Source organism: Phacochoerus africanus, chromosome 3 (assembly GCF_016906955.1).
Source record: "Phacochoerus africanus isolate WHEZ1 chromosome 3, ROS_Pafr_v1, whole genome shotgun sequence".
Taxonomy (NCBI): Eukaryota; Metazoa; Chordata; class Mammalia; order Artiodactyla; family Suidae; genus Phacochoerus; species Phacochoerus africanus.
Genome location: NC_062546.1, coordinates 176,569,905 through 176,590,823, shown reverse-complemented (window position 1 = coordinate 176,590,823; position 20,919 = coordinate 176,569,905). Strand labels below are relative to the sequence as shown.

The 20,919-nt window shown below is 38.4% G+C and overlaps 1 protein-coding gene across 2 annotated transcripts in view; it reads left to right on the top strand.

Annotated features, from left to right (window-relative positions):
- Positions 1-20,919, top strand: part of PLEKHM3 (pleckstrin homology domain containing M3) — a 191,312-nt gene that overhangs the window by 149,723 nt on the left and 20,670 nt on the right. For both annotated transcript variants that reach the window (XM_047773365.1, XM_047773366.1), the window contains exon 7: positions 14,034-14,191. In XM_047773365.1, coding sequence (XP_047629321.1) covers positions 14,034-14,191 — 158 coding nt within the window. The remainder of the gene's footprint in view (positions 1-14,033; positions 14,192-20,919) is intronic.

The window sequence follows — 20,919 nt, the reverse complement described above, 5'->3', positions numbered from 1 at the left end:
GAAGGTAAGGAAAGGTGTATGACTTACTAATTGAGGCCTCTGGGATGAGCCGAGCAGTCTCAAGCTGGTCCGAAATGGCTGGAGAGCAAGGAGAGCAGACTGGTGTGGGGCTTTTCTTGTGCTTAGGAGGTGGGCATGGCTAAGAATTGCCATAGAAAGGCCGGAGATTGGGTGGTTTGAATCTCCTGTGGGTGCTTGGGCTTCCTTATCAGCTTGCCCAGGTGTGGGGCATAAGAAGAGGCAGGTGTGAGGCTTAAAAGCTGTTTGCAGCCGAACATCAAAAGCCTTGAACTCTATTACAAGCATTATTCACACAGTCACCATCATGTTCTTCCTATGTTACCCCTCAACGTTCTCTGAAAATTGTCCTTCCCTCTCCACTTACTACTACTCCTTTCTTTAGTTTTTCATCTTTTGTCTGAATCTCTATGACAGATTTTTTTAAATTGAGATCTGACACATAGCATTAGTGTCAGGTGTGCAATGTAATAGTCACTATTTGTGTATATTGCAAAATCATCACAATAAGTCTAGTTAACATCCACCCCCACACATAGTTACAAAACTCTTTTCTTCCCAAGAACTTTTAAGATCTACTCTCTTAGCAATTTTCATATATGACACAGTGTCATTAACTATAGTCATGTTAATTACATCCACATGACCTCTTTTATAAACAGAAGTTTGTAGTTCCCTTCCCTTCTTCACTTACCTCCTCCACCCATGGCCTCCAGCAATCACCAATCTGTTCTGCGCATCTATAAGCTGTTTTGTTTCAGATTCCAGATATGAGTGATGTCATGGCATTTGCCTTTTGCTCTCCGACATTTCTCTTAGCATAATGCCCTCAAGTCCATCCTCATTGCCACAAATGGCAGGGTTTCATTCTTTTTTATGGCTGAAGAATATACCATTGTGAGTATATAGACATGTGTATACATATATGTACATACACACACTTCTCACATTTTATTTCCATTCATCTATCAATGGACATTTAGGTTGCTTCCATATCTTTTTGTAAGTAATGCTGTAATGAACATGGGGAGTGCATATTATCTTTTCAAGGGAGTATTTTTGTTTTCTTTAGATAAATAACCAGAAGTGGAACTGCTAAATCATATGGTAGTTCTATTTTTAATTTTTCTAGGATCCTCCATACCATTTTTTATAATGGCACCAATTTACATTCCTGCCAACAGTGCATAAAGTTTCCCTTTTCTCAACAGTCTCACGAACATTTGTTATTTCTTGTCTTTTTGATCATAGCCATTCTAACAGGTGAGAGGTAGTATCTCACCATGGTTGTGATTTGCATTTGCCTGATGACTAGGGATGTTGATAACCTTTTTATGTAACTGTTAGCCATCTATATGTCTTCTTTGGAAGAATGTCTATTCAGATCCTCTGCCCATTTTTAAATCAGATTGTATTTCTGCTATTGAATTATATGTGTTCTTTATGTACTTTGGATATTAACTCCTTATCAGGTATATAATTTGCAAATATTTTCTCCCATTCAGGGGTTGCCTTTTCATTTTGTGGATGGTTTTATTTACTGTACAATTTTTTGGTTGATATCGTCCCACTTGTTTCTTTTTGCTTTTGTTGTGTTTGGTTTTGATGTCAGATTAAAAAAAAAAAAAATCATCTCTAAAATCAGTATCAAGGAGTTCACTGCCTGTGTTTTCTTCTAGGATTTTTATGGTTTCAGGTCTTCCATTCAAGTCTTTAATACATTTTGAGTTAATTTTGTAAGTAGTATAACATATGGTTCAGTTTCATTCTTCTGCCTTGGCTGTCCAGCTTTCCTAGCACCACTTATTTCCCTTTCCCCATTGTATATTCCTAGCTTCGTTGTCATAAATTGACCTCATACGCATGGGTTTATTTCTGTTCCAATGATCTATGTGTCTATTTTTATGCCAATACCATACTGTTTTGATCACTATAGTTCTGTAATATAGTTTGAAATCAGGGAGTATGATGCCTCCAGCTTTCTCAAGATGGCTTTGGCTATTCAGAGTCATTCGTGGTTCCATACAAAAATTTGGAGTGTTTGTTCAGTTTCTGTGAAAGATAGCATTTGACTTTTGATGGAATTGCAGTGAATCTGTATATCACATGGGGGTGGTATGGACATTTTACCAATTTTGATTCTTCCAATCCATGAGCATGAAATAGCTGTCCATTTATTTGTATCTTCAATTTCTTTCAATATCATATAGTTTTCAGTGTACAGGTCTTTTACCTCCTTGGTTAAATTTATTCTAGGTATTTTATTCTTTTTGATGCAATTGAAATGGGATTATTATCTTAGTTTCTCTGATAGTTATGGAATTCTGTTTTAATTTTTTTATTTTTTACTTTTTTAGAATTCTGTTTTTGAAATCTGCCCTTCTGTCCTTCACATCTCACTCTGCAGAGTAGCTTTTGTTAACTATAGCCAATCTGTCTTCTTCTAGACAGTCCTACACAAATGGGAAATTTTTATTTTTTCGCAAATGGGATCAAACTATACTACCTTTCTGTATCTTGCCTTTTCCACTTAACAGTATACTGTGAACATCCAGGCACATGTGCACATTCAGTATATGTAAAGGTTTACTTAATTCTCTTATCAGCTGGATATTATACAGTTACCTTGATTTTTAACCTGTGCGATTTCCTCTGTTAGAACCAATACTGCTGTGAACAGCCTTATACGTTTTCCTATGCACTTGTGTGAATGGGTCTGTAGGGTAAGTTCATTAACATGAGACGACCAGGTCAAAGGGAGTGCATGCTTTAAAGTTTGATATATATTTCCACTTGCCTTCTGAAAAGATGGAACCAATTTTTACTTCCATTCAGTGCTTTGAGAATGGCTTCTTTCCTATACCTACATTAACTTTCTGTGTTAACAATATTTTAAATCCAGCCAATCTTGATAAATAAAAAAAACTTCACACTTTGAATTTTTTCATTGTAAGTAAGGTTGAGTATCTTTTTTATATTATATTGGCCATATGTAGTATTTGTGAGTTGCCTTTTTATTTCATTAACCTGTACTTAAATTATATTAAGGGAATTGGCATTCATTTTCTAGAAATAGGAAATATTTTCCCCAGTTTTTTGTATGTTATCTGACTTTCTAAATGATATTTTGTATTGTACTGATTTTTAATTGTGTACATTCAGATTTATCACTTTTTTATGTTTTCTAAGATTATCCCACATAAATGTTTTTTCTAACACTTTTCCCAAGTATTTTTATATTTTTAACATACTTTTATGATTTACTTTTTATATTTAAATCTTCCATTTACCTGGAATTACATTTTTTATGACATGAGTTAGAGATTCAGCTTTATTTTTCCCCCAATGGCTAACCAGTTGCCCCAGCATTATTTACTAAAATATTTATCTTTCTTCACTTTTATTGTATACTAAATTCCCATATGTATTTGAATCCGTGTCCTGGGTATACAGATATCCAGCATAAACACCACAAACCTAACAGTGAATATTCTTAAAATAACAGGATGCGTAAAGTCACACTCAGTACTGACCCGTGGTTTGCTACTTATTGACACCTTGAGGCAAAGAATAAAAACTACCAACAGTCTTAAGACCACAGCATGCAAGCTAATAAAGAGCACCTTTTTCAGTTTATATGCAGGGTTTGTTTTTCCTCACATCAGTGACCCAGCAATTTATTAGATCACAACCTTCTGGCCAGGAACTCATTTTAATTTCTCATTTAATCTTAGGCGTTGCCAGTCTCATAAAAGCTGTTAAGTAATAATAATGTTGAGCACTTACATTGTACTTTTCATCCCTAAGTGCTATCTAAACGTTAACTAATTAAATGCATTGATGAAAGGAAGGGATTTGCAGACTTCTTCAGGAAAACTGATAGCTGGTCGTACACCTGGGAGGGGATGATTCCTAAAAAGCATTAACTCCCCTTTGAATGGCACTCAGCAAGCAGAGGAATAAAAAGCTGGTGACATTATTTCACTTCTTTTGAAAATATCCTTGGGTATCTTCTAATTAGTCTGGTTAAACTCACCTTTTATCTATCTCCCCAGATATTTCCTTTCTACATTCCTGGGGGTGTTCGACAAGCTTCTTTTGATGTTTTCCCCGTCTGTTAATCACAAAATCATAGAATCGTCAAGCTGAGAGAAATCCTTCTTGATCATCTAGTTTTGAATGACTTAGTACAATCACTTTATTTTGTGGATGAGGAAACTGAGGCATGGAGAAGTTAAGTGACTTATAAAAAAAGGTCAGACAGCTTACTGGGGACATAACTGGGAATAGAAACCAAGATATCTAGTTCCCATTTCAGATCTCAATCAGCTTCGATCCTTTTTTTTCTTTTTTTTCCCCTCTGAGAACATCTGAATTGCCTTTCCCTATTTCACTTTTTTTTTCCCTCCGTCTTTTCCCTACTTCTCCTCTTCTTTCTTTTCGCCTTTGATGTCTCTCCTACCTCTTAATGGGCCATTCCCTTCCATGATCAGGTAATGTTGCTTTTATTTCTCCTCTGTTTCTCTTATCCCTTTAAACATGGGGTCTTTTATCATTTTTCTTGTAAGATGTCTTACATTGGTCTCTACTCAGGTCCTCTCTGAAGTCTTCAGTTTCTCCCACATACGTGTGTTCAGGAAGTTGCTTAGTTCTGCTCTGGGTTTTCCAGCCCGTAGTTGCTTCTTCCCTTATAAAGTTATTTCTCTAGTTTTGATAAACAGCCTAGGGTTTAAGTTGTTGAGTCCATTTTTGTCACAGAAGTTTGTTACTTTACTTGATGAATTTCTCATTCAATCAATAATAATACACTAATCAGGAATTCCTGTCACGACTCGGTGGAAACAAAACTGACTAGCATCCATGAGGACGCAGGTTCGGGCCCTGGCCTCATTCAGTGGGTTAAGGATCCGGCGTTGCCGTGAGCTGTGGTGTAGGTCACAGACGAGGATCAGATCGGATGTTGCTGTGGCCGTGGTGTAGGCCAGCTCCAATTCGACCCCTAGCCTGGAACCTCCATTTGCCTCGGGTGAGGCCATTAAAAATAGTAATAGTAATAATAATAATAATACACTATTCAAAAATCATACTCCACATTCAGAACTCATACAAGATGTGACCATTTGAGAGAATTCTCATTCAAGGAGTAAATATGTTGCACAATAAATATTTATAGAAGCCAAAGACAGATCCAATTCAGGTCAAAACTGTAGGAATAAACCTGGGCCCATCTAGACTGTTCATCTTGTTTCTATGCTGCGACTCTGTCCGTTAGAAATCCTCATTTCTATGGTGGCTCAGTGGGCATCCAGTGACCTCAGGACTCTCAGGCTGAACCAAACCCTGAGGCTGCACTCTGACCCTAGATACCCACAGAAAGGCCCCTTCCAAGAGTAGAGAAGGGTGCTTAAGCGAGGTGGGAGGGTGGCTGACACGACCCAGCTGCGTGAGTTTAGCTCACATCACAAACTCTCTGGGCCTTAGTTTTCTCATATATTAAGGAAGGAAGCTGAGTTAAAGAAACCACTTAAGGCCTTTCTTTTTTTTACTATTCAGTGAGTAATAATGACATAACCAGGGCCAAAAGGAATAGTAGAGAACTAAATCAGATTTATTTTAGACATTTAGCTAACTAACTCAATAGAGAAGTAAGATTCTGCTGACCATACCAGGAAAATTTTCTGAAACTCTCTCAATTTAAAATATTTCCATCTATTTTCCCCATAAATAATGTATATGTACTTAGATGAGACCATGTGGCCTGCTTCGAGGCTCAGAATATGGGGACCACATACTTCTTCTTAGTCTTTGCAAATGATTCTACTAAAGTTCTCAGGGGTTGTGGCTTCACAAGGCCACACCCTTTGAGGTACTTTTCTTAGAGTAGGCTTTATCCCATATATTTTGATGAGTAAGAAATTAGTTTCCAGCAGGAAGCAAAATATAATTTGATAGGAATGGTGATGACCACTCACAAATCTACTTCAACCCAGATTAAATTATCACATAGTTTCCAAAATCTAAGTAGAAATTGTCACCTTTGGAGCAGATCAGATAGGAACTAATTGGTGGCATCATAACCCACCCTCAGTGAAGTATTTGATTGGCCAAAATCTTAGTCTGTGTCAGAACAGTCCCATAATGGATAAAGAAGGGGTGGAGCAGCTAATGAAAGAAGACACAGTTTTCTGTTTATATACAAACATCTCAGCACTGAGCCATGATAAGGAGCTCAAAGGTTAATTGTGGGAACATGGGGTTTTAATAAACTTTTTGAAATAGGAAAATCCCCTATGCTTGTTTTATTAATCCCTCTGCTTTTTATTTTCCTTTTTAAGAAAAAATAATACAGTAGTGTGCTTTTTATTTTCTATTTTGAAGGATTTTTATAAAAGGAGTAAAATTTAGTTAACTTGACTTGCCGTGGTGATCATTTTGCACAATACATACAAATATCGAAGCATTACATTGTTTACCTGAAATTAGCATAATGTTATATGTCATCCAAAAAAAAAAGAAAAAGAAATAACATTTTAGAATTGAATGAGAATTCAGAATATTCTCACTGTGTGTTAGGCTTTCAAACTTGAGCAGACTCCTCCGCAGGCTGGTTTTCCTACCTCTCCAGGAGCTCACCTGACCCACACGTCACTGTCCCGTTTGCTAACGCTGAGAAATGGCACTCAGAGAAAAAAGGGCGAGGGCAGCCTTTCACAGTCTCTAGCCACGCCAATGCAAACTAAATTATATTTGAAATCATTTTACAATGCGTGACGATTTTGATTCTTCCATTTCAGCGAGCTAGCTTGTTACTAGTGAGTGGCAGGTGGCTTTGTTTAGCATGAATGGGGTCTTTTGGTTAGACGTTCAGAGGAGGGGCCATTTGTCAAGTGCAGCAGCCCTCTTCATCAAAGTATTCCCAACAGTTGTCCAGAATCTGGATGTTACACAATGGCAGAGGAATGCCTGTATTGAAATGGAAGGTAACTTGACAAATCAGGGGGAAGGAATTAGTCGATGCATAAATTCAGTGAGAAAGAGTGCTTTCTTTCTTGTTCCATTTCCAAGTCACCAGCACTCAGTCTCTCTCCCCTTGTAGATTTTGAATTTTGTGGCGATTCCGAGGGAGTGAAGGTAACAGACATAAAAGAATCATTTGTGCCCTTTTCCCAATCCCACAGATCTCCATTGGCTGCAGACCTTGAACATGACACTGCAATTTCCTGGTGCCACACATGAGTAATAAGCAGCTGTTTCTGAAACTGTGGTTTGGAGAAGGCAGCACTAGGTTATTTTTTAACTTAATTGTAATTTTTGATTGGTCTGCAAGAAAGTAAATCAAATAAAGTCTGTTGTCTTAGTCTGCAAGAAAGCCATAGGCCTCAAATTCCGATGCTGACCAACTTGACCAGAATAGAAGAAGGGGGAAAATGTGTGTATCCCCGAGCTGGAAGTTCGACCAGGCTGCTGTCACACAAGGAGGGCAAGCATATTTGGTATATTTGTCCGTTAGCTAGATCGTGGAAAGTGGTATTTGACGATTCCTTGAGTTTCAGAAGTGCCTGAAATGATAGAGTGAAAAGAATTTGTAGAGTGACTGCAAAAGTAAAAGCAGAGAAATCCTGAAGAAGATAGCAGCTTGATACTGCATTTTTCTTTATTTTGTCTTTATCCTAAGTGCAATAAAAGAACACAGGGTTTTAAGTTACAGATGGAAATGTGTGGTCTTTGACTCCCCGGCCAATGTGATACCTCTGAAATAGTCGTATATGCAGCACTCCCAAATGAAATGAATCAGACAAGGACCTTCCTTGGTACAAGAAATTAAGTCTAATGGAAAACAGAAACAAACTGTCTCACCCTGTTTTGGACATCTGCCTTTTCTCAAGGAGATAGGGCAATGTGGTATATGGAGAAGACGTGGAGGGTTGAGGAGACAGATAAAGACCTACATGTGTTTTCTGCTAATTACTTTGTTATGATTTTGTTCACGTAGGCAGGCACTTTGGGAAAAATAACTAAACCTGGGGATAAGTAAACCTCATCTTAGAGGTCTGTTTCACCATCACGTATGCCATCTCCAAAGGACCACCTCGTTAATTGAAACCACCCGCCTTCGAATGCTAAAGATGATGACCGGCCTTGTGACTTGAGATGGGCTATTAGAAAGTTATATTAACCTGTGACCAAGAAAAGAGTGGACAGGAAAGGCTCCTCGGGCTTTGGGCTTTGGAGCTGCCATCTTCCTGCTGCTTGTGGAATATGGTCCTAACCTAAAGCCCCCACCAAGACGGCTAAGAAGTAGGAGGGAAAATCACAGGACTCTTGAGGACAGGCGGAGATGATGGGAGGCAGGACACCAGATTTCTTTTAAAGCAATCATCCCAAGTAAAGATATATCTGATTGGAGTTCCCGTCGTGGCTCAGTGGTTAACAAATCCAACTAAGGACCATGAGGTTGCGGGTTCGATCCCTGGCCTTGCTCAGTGGGTTGAGGATCCCGTGTTGCTGTGAGCTGTGGTGTAGGCTGCAGACGCAGCTGGGATCCCGTGTTGCTGTGGCTGTGGCGTAGGCCAGCAGCTGTAGCTCCGATTCGACCCCTAGCCTGGGAACCTCCATATGCCGCGGGAGTGGCCCTATAAAAGGCAAAAAGACAAAAAAAAAAAAGATAGATCTGATTTTTTAAAAAGAATCCTAGGAGATGTCACACCTGAAGCCTGCTTCTCTTAGTGATGAAACCTCTGGACCAGAAGGCAGAATAGATTCCCAGATAGTAGTTATATTCAAAGATAAGATTTAAACCTCCTAGATATACCTTTACCCCCAGAAATGCATAAGTACAAAGTTTTTCTTTCTATAATATTAAAGAACTTTTTGTAAATTCTCAAATAAACTTGTAAAATATTGCCTCACTTTCCTGGAGAAAAACTCACAGCAGCTTCAGCCCTTTGGAACATGACCATGAACCTCAACTGACAAATAGGAAGAAGAGTTACTCAACTGTAAAGAAGCCAAAACAATCTGAATAGCCAAGCTATTGCCACCAAGTCCATGTATTCCACATGCTCCTCCCTAAATCACACAGCAGAATGATTGAAAATGTTGTGACACAAAGGTAGCACTAAGATAGGACTACTTCAGCCAAGAAAAAGGACTGGAAATCATCCCCAGTCAGTCAGCAACAGCTTGGGTGCCTGGCAGAAGTAGAATATATTTAAGACTGGTGTGAGACTCAGTCCTGGTCTTTAAGCAGTTTACCTTCTCTTAGGTTGCTTCATATAAAATTAACATTTTTATGGGTAAAATCACCATTCTAATTTTATAGTTAAAAATCACCATTTTATAGGTAGTAACTATTTGTATATGTTCAAGCTACAGTTGGGGAAGCAAAACAATCATGTGTTAAGCAACAGCAAAGAAAATACAAAACAACATCAATTTCTATATGATGTGATGTGAAAATAAATTACGTGAAGCACAAGAGATCCGTGACAGGTGAAGTAACCAAAGATGGTTCTCCAGAGCAAGCCAGAATAGATTTGAGCCACGAAGCCTGGGTGAAATTTAAATAATTTTAATAATATTTAACTAAGTATTAAGAAAGGAAGTGAAACACCAGATAGAGGAAATAACATAGGTGAAGGCATAGGAGAAAGATAAGCATGTTCTACAAAGGGAAAAGCTTTCTCACAGTAAAATATACATATTAAGAAATGGAAAGTGAATTTGGATAGATAGCTTATGGGACAACTTGTACACCAGGCAGAATGTAAGCTCCAGTTTTGTCTAGTTCATGCTTGTATAACTGAGAAGAGTGACTCAATGCAATTTTCTGAAGTGAACAAATGAAGAGGTTTTATTAATGATAAAATAAGAATTCAACGGAAGGTTTGAGGGAAGAGATGACACACGATGAAGGTCATGTCTAAACCTGACTAGTATATATGCTGGACGGATCAAAGGAAAAAGACTATCATCCAGAAATAAAACCAGAAGATTATTTAATTAATCTAGAGAGGGGCGATAAAAACCAGGAGTAGGATGGCAAAAAGACTTACACTACATTAGAGACATTTAAAAGAGAATCAACATGAACCTTGAAACATTAAGTGAAAAAAGCCAGTCATAAAGAACCACAAATTATATGGTTCCATTTACATAAAATATCCAGAAGAGGTAAATCTATAAAGACAGGTGGTAGATTATTGGTTTTCTAGGGCTTGGGGGATGGGTTAGGGAGAAAAAAGACGAGTGATGGCTAATGTATGGGAATTTGGGGGAGAGTTGAGGAAATGTTCTGAAATTGATTGTGATAATGGTCCACAACTCTTTGAAGGAACTAAAACCTATTCGAGTATAGGCTTTAAATAGGTTAATTGCATGGTACGTGGATTATATCTCAATAAAGCTGTTACTTAAAAAGAGAAAGGGAATCAGTAAAATGTGGTACATAACAAGATAAGAGTGTTTGATGGAAAAAAAAATGAGCCACTCACTGTAGACTCTGTATAGTTTGAGTCTCATTAAAATAACAAGACCATAATTATTTATTATTGTTTTAAGAGTACTGCATGATGCAATAAGACATGACCCATGAACAAGAGGCAGAATATTAAAAAGGAAGGGATCAGGTTATTATTTTCAGGAAACCCAAAAGAATCACCTAAAAATGGTAGGTACTTATGAAAATTCAGTAATATTGTTATATAAAGATGTACACAATTGTCAGTATATTCTGATACACCACCAGTAGCTAATAATAAAAAAATACTTATTTTTTAAATAAATACTTATTTAAATATAAATTGCTGGCAGTGTAAATTTGGAGAAATATTTCAGAAGCCTTCACAATTTCCACATCCTTAACCCCTCATCCCAAGAAAATCTTCTAGATTAAGAAAAAGCTTTTCCAACATTAAAAAGTCCACAAATACCAAATGCTGGAGAGGGTGTGGAGAAGAGGGAACCCTCCTACACTGTTGGTGGGAATGTGAATTGGTACAACCACTATGAAAAACAGTATGGAAGTACCTCAAAAAACCATATGACCCAGCAGTCCTACTCCTAGACATATATATGGACAAAACTTTCATGGAAAAAGATGCATGCACCCCTGTTCATTGAAGCACTATTTACAATAGCCAAGACATGGAAACAACCTAAATGTCCATCAACAGATGAATGAATTAAGAAGATGTGGTACATATACACAATGGAATACTACTCAGCCATAAAGAAGAACAAAATAATGCCATTTGCAGCACCATGGATGAAACTAGAGACTCTCATACTAAGTGATGTAAGTCAGAAAGAGAAAGACAAATACCACATGATACCACCTATCTAGAATCTATTATATGGCACAAGTAAACCTATCTCCAGAAAAGAAACAAACTCATGGACATGAAGAACAGATTTGTGGTTGCCAAGGGGGAGGGGGAGGGACTGGGATGGACTGGGAGTTTGGGGTTAGTTTGGGATGCAAACTATTGCCTTTGGAGTGGATAAACAATGATATCCTGCTATATAGTACAAGAACTGTATCTAGTCACTTGTGATGGAACATGATGGAGAGTAATGTGAGAAAAAGAATATATATATATATACACACACACATATATATATATATATGACTGGGTCACTTTGCTGTACAGCAGCAATTGACAGCACATTGTAAATCAACTATAATAAAAAAATTAAAATCTTTGAAAAAAGAAAAAGCTTTATGTACGAGATGCCCCAGTCTTCTCTTTTAGATCCCAGATGATAACTCTCATGTCTTCCTTAAGGTGTTCTTCAAACAACCTGTATTCACTTGGTTTCCAGACTGTTTTATATCCTGATGTTTTCCCCTAAATGGACTATCATTTGTTAATGCGTCTCTATAAATGTCATTAACTTTGGTGGTTTAGAAAAGAGTTAAATAAGTAAAATCAAACTCAGCTGAAGTATTACCATGATTTATAAATAACCCCGAGACACACTGTAAAGTGTTTACTGATAGTTGGGTATTTGGTTGTTTCTTAGATAGTATGGACCATGTTTTGGTATCAGGGGTACAGTTTACTGGGGTTTACAGAAGTTAATGGTCCTTGAGAGAACATAAATAAACAAAGTCTTATCTGTGGCTTCCTAAGGGTAATGGGGAGGAGAGTAAATTTTAAAATGGTGGAAAATGTACTTACTTGAATCAGAAACCAGCCATCCTAATTTCTACTCCCTTTATTAAGGAGAAAAAAAACACCACTCATAAAGCAGTAAACCTGATTTTTCTGTTCAATTTCTGCATCAATGCAAAAATAACATACACTAAATAATTTATTTGTTTGTTGTTTTTTTATGATTTTTTGGCCCTGCCCACCGCAGGTAGAAGTTGCCAGGCCGGGGATCGAACCTGCACCATAGCAGCGACCCAAGTCACTGCAGTGGCAACACCAGATCCTTAACCTACTGTGCCACAAGGGAACTCCTACACATTATTTTTATTTTTTTTTTATGGTCATACCTGTGGCATATGGAAGTTCCCAGGCCAGGGCTCAAATCCGAGCCATAGCTGTGACCTGTGTCACACTGTGGCAATGGCGGATCCTTTAACCCAGAGCACCGGGCTGGGGATCAGACCTGTGTCTCTACAGCAACCTGAGCCACTGGAGTTGGATTCTTAACCCACTGTGCCACAGCAGGAATTCCATACATTATTTTTTTAAATGCCAACAGCAACCATAAACAAAGTGAAAGACTTGCTTTTCCAACTTGTTCCCTTCCCTAGAGTTAATCAGGGAATTCATTTTTAAAACATCATGAGATTATTCTGTAATGTTCAGAAACCGCTTTAGTTTTTATCTCCAGTATTATGTATGCCTTCACTTCTTGCAAAACACTTCATTATATTACTCGTAGGCTTTTTATTTTATTAGTTACTACTCTGGGCCTTGTAGTTTCTCTTTAAGTATAATTTACTGCCTCCGGTGTGATCTTCCTGTAAAATTATCCTTTTAACTATGATTTGCTTGAAAGTGTCCATTTATTTCCAGCTATCTCCGAATTAAACCTAATCTTTATTTTTTATATCCAAATTAGCATGTACATGTGCATGTGCCTCAATGAGAGGGAAACGAAGGCAGAGTTCATCTCGTTAGTATAGGAACTGCTGAAGTCTTTGAAGCCTGTGCACCATTAGTTGAGTGAGGAGGGGGAGGAAGGACCATTGGCTCCAAACTTGTGGATGTTTACAGGCCAGCAGGTGAGGGGACTGTGGAAGGCTGGCCGATGCAAGACACAGGGGCCGATGGGGACAAGTGTCCATTGAAGAGCGTGTGCCTCAGCTGGAGCAAGCAGCCTCTGCTCACAGCCAGGATCATCATCCCACTGGAATTCAGGCCTAGTTTTGCCAGATGTAATGATTTTCAAAAGAAGCCAGAACTCTGGATTTTTGTGTGAAACCCCCAATTATTAAATTGGCTCATTTTTTTTAAACACCGAGAAATTTCTAAAAAAAAATTTAGGCTAAATAGGGCCCTCAGACTGCCATCAGTGGCAAAGAAACCTATTTTTCCACATTTGTTACATGTTCTCGGGGAGATGGTCAAAAACTATTCTGTGAACTCATCAGAAAACAGATATTACTGAATGTACAACATGAAATTCTACGTTAGTATTTACCCTGTGTGTTTTCACTCCATTTGGGGAATCCACCACACACCTCTTAGACCACACCATAACTGTCAAGTTGGTCTGTGAAAGATGGGTCCCCATTTGTTGGTCCTCAGTCCTGTACAGCACACTACCAAAAAAAAAAAGGAGGAATACAAAAGTTTCACCATCTTTCTTTTCCATCCTGCAGTGGTTTAAATCAGAGTTCTTTTGGAGCAAAAATACTGTCTTTTCTTTCTCAGAGTGCTGAGAAATTATAATTAGAGGTTTTCCTCTAGTGTAAAGAAAAGGAATTCCAGTCCTCCTGCATCTGCAAGACTTCTCAATAAATTTGCTTCTTCCCTGTTCCATTTCTCTTTCTGCAGGTGATAGAGGGAAAGCTGGCTCCATTCTTGGGCAAGATCATTAAATTTGCCACCTCACACGTGTACAGCTGCAGTCTTTGTAGCCAGAAGGGGTTCATCTGTGAAATCTGTAACAATGGAGAGATCCTCTACCCTTTTGAGGATATTTCAACAAGCAGGTACCGAATCCCTTGTTACATAAAGGTATACCTGAGTATGTCACATGCAGTGTTTGGGGGCCAGATCAGGCCAACTTTTTGTCAAGTCCTATATCTCTGTCTCTTCATGTATGTCAGATTTCTCTTATTCCTGAAGAACATTTTTCACCCTTTGGTTTCCTATATTTATTTCCAACTTGCCTCGCTACCTTTATTCAGAACGAGATAACAAAGTTGCAAAGAAACATAGCCTAGCTCTGCCTTATTAAGTAACAAAGAATGTTTCAGGTTCATTTCTAGAATGAAGATGGGGAAAGAAGAACCCTCACCAACCATTCCAGGGCCAAGTGATAGGCAGTGGGAAATCACAGTCTCAGAGGAAGGCCAGCACTGGATTGATCACCAGGAAGATGACTAGAGGACACTGGTGAACAGCTGTCTAGCTCACCACATGCTTTTCTCTGTGGATGCACTACAGTGTAGTGATGAAAGTGTTAGGATCCAAAGGAGAGAAAAGTGGGAGTTCATGTGGGGTTATTTTTCTAACCAAAGTAATATTTGGGTTTCATCACCTCCATTGATTGATGGATGATTTTTCTTCCCCCAATTTGAGAGCAGAGTTTTTACTGTTGGTTTTCTTGAGTCACAAAATGATACATATCACTTTTCCTTTCATCCCCAAAGCTAATAGAAATATATATTGTTTGTGTGTATGTACTTCTTTGGGCATGAATGTCATGGCTCATTTCCCACCCTGCAGGGCTCACTTACTCTGTGGTTCAGAATAGAAGGTAAGGCATGTAGCCAGGAAGGGTTGAAGCATGCATGGCAGAGCTAAGATATTAAGAGTTGACTCAGCCCTTCTGGCCTCTTCTTAAACCCAAAGACTGTTTGTAAACACCCAGGAACCTGAGCTGGCCACAAACACAGGGCAGGCACATAAACACAAGAGACACCCACTACCACCACATCCACACACTCCAGCCTCTAGTTTCCTGAGTACAGATATTCAGTTTATAGCCTAAAGATTATATACTTCTTAAAAATATACACCACATGAAAACTTGTATACAAATGTTCATAGCAGCAGTATTTATAATAGCCAAAAAGTGGAAACAATATAAATGCCTGTCAGCTGATGACTGAATAAACAAAATGGGATATATCCACATAGTGGAATATTATTCAGCCTAAAAAGAGTGAAGCATATGCTACAAGGTGAGTAAGCCTTGAAAACATTATGCTGAGAGAAAGAATTCAGACACAAAAGGCCACATGTGTTCTCTTTACATGAAATGTTCCGAAAAAGGCAAATTCATAGAGACAGAAAGTAAATGACTGGTTGCCTAGAGCTTGGAGGAAGGAGAAAAAGGAGTAACTATTAATGGGGATGGGTTTCTTTCAAGAGTGATGAAAATATTCTAGAATTAGATAGTGGTATTGGTTACAGTCTTGCGAATACATTAAAAAGCAGTGAATTTTATTCTGTAGTAGGAGAAAATATCTTGGAAATTTCAAAATATTTGGAAATTAAACAATATGTCCAAAAACTCATGGGTCCAAGAAGAAATCCATCACAAGAGAAACTTTAAAATATTTTTAAATGAATAAAAGTGAAATGCAAAATATCGAAATGTGTGAAATGCAGCTAAAGTAGTACTTTGATGAAATGTATAGCTATAAACACCTATATTAGAAAAAAGAAAGGTCTGAAATTAATAACTTAAAATTCCACCTTAAGAAACGAAATAGTGAAGAGTGAAATAAATTCAAAGCAAGCAAGAGGAAGGAAAGACTAAATATTAAAGCAGATAGCCATAAAATAAAAATCAGAAAAACAATATATCAGGGAAAACACAAACTGGTTTTTTGAAAAAATCAACAAACTCAATAACCCTTTAGGTAGGCTGACCAAGATTAAGAGAGAGGACACAGATTGCCAAAATTAGAAATGAAAACAGGTACAGCAGTTAAAAGAATTTTAAAGAGGTAGTATACACAACTTCAGGCCAACAAGTTAGACAACTTAGATAAAATGGATAAATTTCTAGAAAGATGAATTACCAAAGCTGACTCAAGAAGAAATAGAAATATGAATAAACCTACATCGAGAAATTGAAATAGTAATTTTTAAATCTTCCCGTAAAGGAGTCAGATGGCTTCACTGATACATTTTGTTGAATATTTAAAGAAATAGCACCAACCCTTGACACAGTGATAAAGAGGAGCATTACGTAATGATAATGGGTTCAGTTCCCCTTTATCATGTGTGAATGTGTATGAACAGGGATTCAAAATACATGAGGCAAAAACCGATAAAACGGCATGGAGAAAAAGATAAATTCACTATTATTTCTAGATATATCCACTATTGTAGTTAGAGACTTCAACATCCCACTGTCAGTAACTGATAGATCCAGTAGGTGGAAAATCAGTGAGCATATAGTTAAACTGGAAAGCGCTATTAACCAACTGAATCTAATTGACATCCGTGTCATGTCTTGTGTTCATCCAAGCGCACCTGGAATATTTACTGAGAGAGACCACGTTCTGGGCCATAAAACACATCTGGACAAATTTTAAAGAATACAAATTATGCAATGTATGTTCTCAGACCACAACGAAATTAAGCTAGTAATCAGTAATGGAAAGATACCTGGAAAATCCCCAAATATCTGAAGATTAACAATATACTTCTAAATAACAGATGAGTTTGTAACTTAGGTTCACACCAAAAAACCTGCACATGGGGATTTAGAACAGCTTTATTCCTAATGGCTCAAACCTGGAAGCAACTAGGTTGTCTTTTAATAGGTAGATGGATAAATAAACTGTGGTATATCCTTACAGTGCAGCATTTTTCAGGAATAAAAGAAATGAGCTGTTATGCCAGAAAAGGACGTGGCTGAAACCTAAATGCATATAATTGAGTGAAAGAAACCTATCTGAAAAGGCTACTCACTATGATTCCAACTGTATGACATTCTGAAAAAGGCCAAACAGTACAGACAGTAAGAAAATCAGTGATTACCTGGGACTTGAGAGGGGGTGGGGAGGGATGAATAGGTGAAGCACAGGAGGTTTTTAGGGCAGTGAGATGATTCTGTATGATCCTCTAATGGTGCATACAGGACGTTATACATTTGTCAGAACTCAAAGAACTGTACCACACAGAATGCACCTTTATTTAAACTGCAGACTTTTGTAAATAACATATCAGTATTGGTTCATTAATTATAACAAAGGTACTCTACTAATGCAAGCAAGATGTTGCTAATAGGGAAAACGGGGGGAGAGGGAGTAATAATGTGGGAACTCCGTACTATCTCAATTTTTCTGTAAGCCTGAAACTGTCCTGAACAATTCAAAATCTGTTGAAATAAAACAGTTCATTCAACTGAACATTTGACTCAAAAATCTAAGCTGAAAAGTTTTAATAAACCTTGTCAGAACAATTTTAGGTTTATAGAAAAATCACAATTTTAGGTTTATAGAAAAATCTGATAGTACAGAAAGTTTCTTTCTATCCCACACCCAGCGTATCCTATTAACATCTTACATCAGTATGGTACATTTATTACAATTCATGAGCCAATATAACACACAGAGGTAGTGTCATTTTCATCATATCATGTCGTGGGTACATACTATATAAACCTGACTTCTGTCTTGTTTGCATAAGAGATTTGTCTCTTCTTCCCCATTTATTTTTTTAATTATTTATTCATATATATATGAACTCATGCATATTTATTTTATACTTTCGGGTATAATCCAATACTACTTTATTGTGTTACTCAAACCCTTCCAGTTTTGGTCATTTAACTCAGTTGGCTCCTGTGTCTCTTTGACATATCCCAATGATTATGAGGTTTTTAGCTTTGAGCATTTCCTTACTTTTTGGCACTGCCAGATGCTCAGGCTTTTCTTATGTATTTCCTGCCCTAATCCTAGAAGCAGCCATTTCTCTAAGGAGCCTTGGTTCCTTGGTTTTATGTTAGAAACCAAGATCAGGGCGTTTGATTGCACACACATTTTTAAAGCCCTCAGTCCCAGGACTTGTCCCTTGCAGGGGCAGAGCTGCTCCCCTCTGACTGCACATCAGCAGCTCCTCTGAGATGTGGTTTCTTTTAACCCTCCAGAATCCGCATCTTGATTCTAAGTCACAGCCAGAAGAAAGAATACCTCCTCTAAGATAGCTGTGGTCATAGTCAGAGGTGTGGAATTCTCACAACCGCAAGGACCACACGAGTGCACCTGTGGGTTCATGGGACCTTTACCCAGGACGAGGGAGTACACAGCTAGTTAGAATCCTCTGTTTCTCGCTGGGTCAGACAGAATCTCCAAGCTTGCACTGATGTCTGAGCCCGAAGGAGCCCTGACCTGCCTTCCTAGAATTCCAAGTGGATAATACTTTTCAGGAATCCGCTGATCTTTCTCTTGGTGTTCCGGTTTCCAGTTAAACACTGGGAGTGGCTTATGCACATCAATAGAAAAGGACAAAAGGGAACACTAATAAAAGATTTACTGAAGAAGAATTTTAAATCAGAAATAGAGGGACAGATTTGAAGCCTGTCTATAAAGATGTGCCAAATAAATAAATGTGGTAAATAAAAGTAAATTTGAATAGTGGGATAAATTTTCAAATCTATGTATAACTGAAATTTTTATGGATGAAGTGGTATTACCTGGGATTTGCTTCAAAATAATCTGATGCTGAGAAAGAGGGGATAAATATTGATGAACAGGATAGATAATTCCTGAAGCTAGGTGATAGGTACACAGGGGTTTATTTTACTGTCCTCTCTACTTTTGAATATGTTTGAAAATTTCCATAATAAAACATGTTTTTAAAATCTTAGAGTTCCTATTGTAGCTCAGTGGTCTAAGAACCCCGGCAGTATCCATGAGGACGCGGGTTTGATCCCTGGCCTCCCTTGGTGGGTTAAGGATCTGGTGTTGCTGTGAGCTGTGGTGTAGGTCATAGATGTGTGGCTCTGACCCCCCATTGCTGTGGCTGTGGTGTAGGCCGGCAGCCGTAGCTCCAATTCGCCCCCTGCCCTGGGAACTTCCTTATGACTCAGGTGCAGCCCTCAAGGACAAATAAAATTATAAAAACAAAATAAAAATCTATGTGCAGGAGTTCCGTTGTAGCACAGCAGGTTAAGGATCCAGTATTGTCAGTGCGAGGGCTTGGGTTGCTGCTGTGGCTTGGGTTCAGTCCTTGGCCCAGGAACTTCTACATGCCATGGGCTTGGCGCCCCCCCCCCAAAAAAAGTGTAAAAATGCTTGAAATGAAGTATTTAATAGCAAATTCAGTAACACATACATACATATCCTTGACCATCTTGCTAAATTCATCACCTGTGTCCTAAGAACAATATTTTAATATCCTTTCAGTTCCAAGTATTATGTGAATAGCATAATTACAATTCCATAAAGAACATTCCACAAGCATTAGAACTTTTCATTCTTTCAATAAATGATTCACTGAATGTATTATGTTTGTGCAGTGGGCGAGGTTCTAGAGACACACCGTGAACCCAGCAGGCTCCTTGCTCTCGAATAGTTGACAATCTTTAGTAAGAGACAGACAAGCCATTAGGCAGTTGTGTTAATGTGTGGGAGGAGTCATGGCAAAGGAGATGGACCTGGGGCTCCAGGAAGTGGTGTGGTGCCTGTCGTAGCTGGAAAGTCGGTCCACGCTTTCTAGGCATATGCGAGATCTCTGTGTTGAGCTTAAAGCACTGATTTAGGCTCTTCAGTATTAGCATCTACTTGGTTTTAACATGCGCATTTGATTATGACCATATAATTAACATTGGTTAACTCTTCTTTTCCATATTAAATGAATTGCTATGCAGGAGGAAACCTCACAGGTGCGTAGTCCTAGTGCAGTTTTTAGAACACCGTTTCCGGCGGAGGCAGAAAATGTTCTGGGATTGTGGGGAGACAGCACTGATATTTACTAGTACTATAGCCAATGATTTACCTATCGCATCATTTAATTCTTAAGCCAGTCCTCTGAAGGGGTATTGTTTCCTCCATTTTAATAATGAGGAAACCTAGGTTCAGAGGAAGCGATTAACTGGGCCCAAGAGATAAAGTCAAAACTTGAACCCAGAGATATCTGACTCTAAAATCCAAGCTTTTTTCATTATACGGCACTGTTTTTTGTTTGTTTGTTTTTCCTGTACCTATAGTCTTCAAACTTTTTGTAGCACACCCTCTAAAAGAAATTTGACAATTTTATGTACTTCTGTTATTAGAGAAGCAGCTCCCTCCATCCCCCCTCAACGGTTGTTTTGAATTTTCCCTTCTTTGCCAGCCTGGACGTTTCTATTCTTGAAGCAGAGCCAGAGTTAGATTGGGGTGGGGGAAAGCCCTGCCTTTCTTTCATGGAGTGGCTGAAGGGCTGTTGTGAGGGGGAAGCAGAAGGACAGCACGCAGGGCTCCCATCTCTGTGCAGCTCCAGCTGGTGAGGGGTACCTGTGGAGCTGAGAATCCACCTTCATCAGGCTTAGGAAGGAAAACCCCAGGTTAAATACACACCTCTTTCCTTTAAATAGGAAAACACGGAAATCCAAATTGCAAGATTTTAAATACAATAGAAAGATCCAGAATCACAAAACTGCTCTACTGCTTGGCCTAATCCAGCATCCCAGCGCCCCTGCAGAGAACGAAAGAGAAAGCACAGCTCTAGGAGAGAGGAACCTTCTGTTAAAACAATGGTCCAGTTCCACATCCCA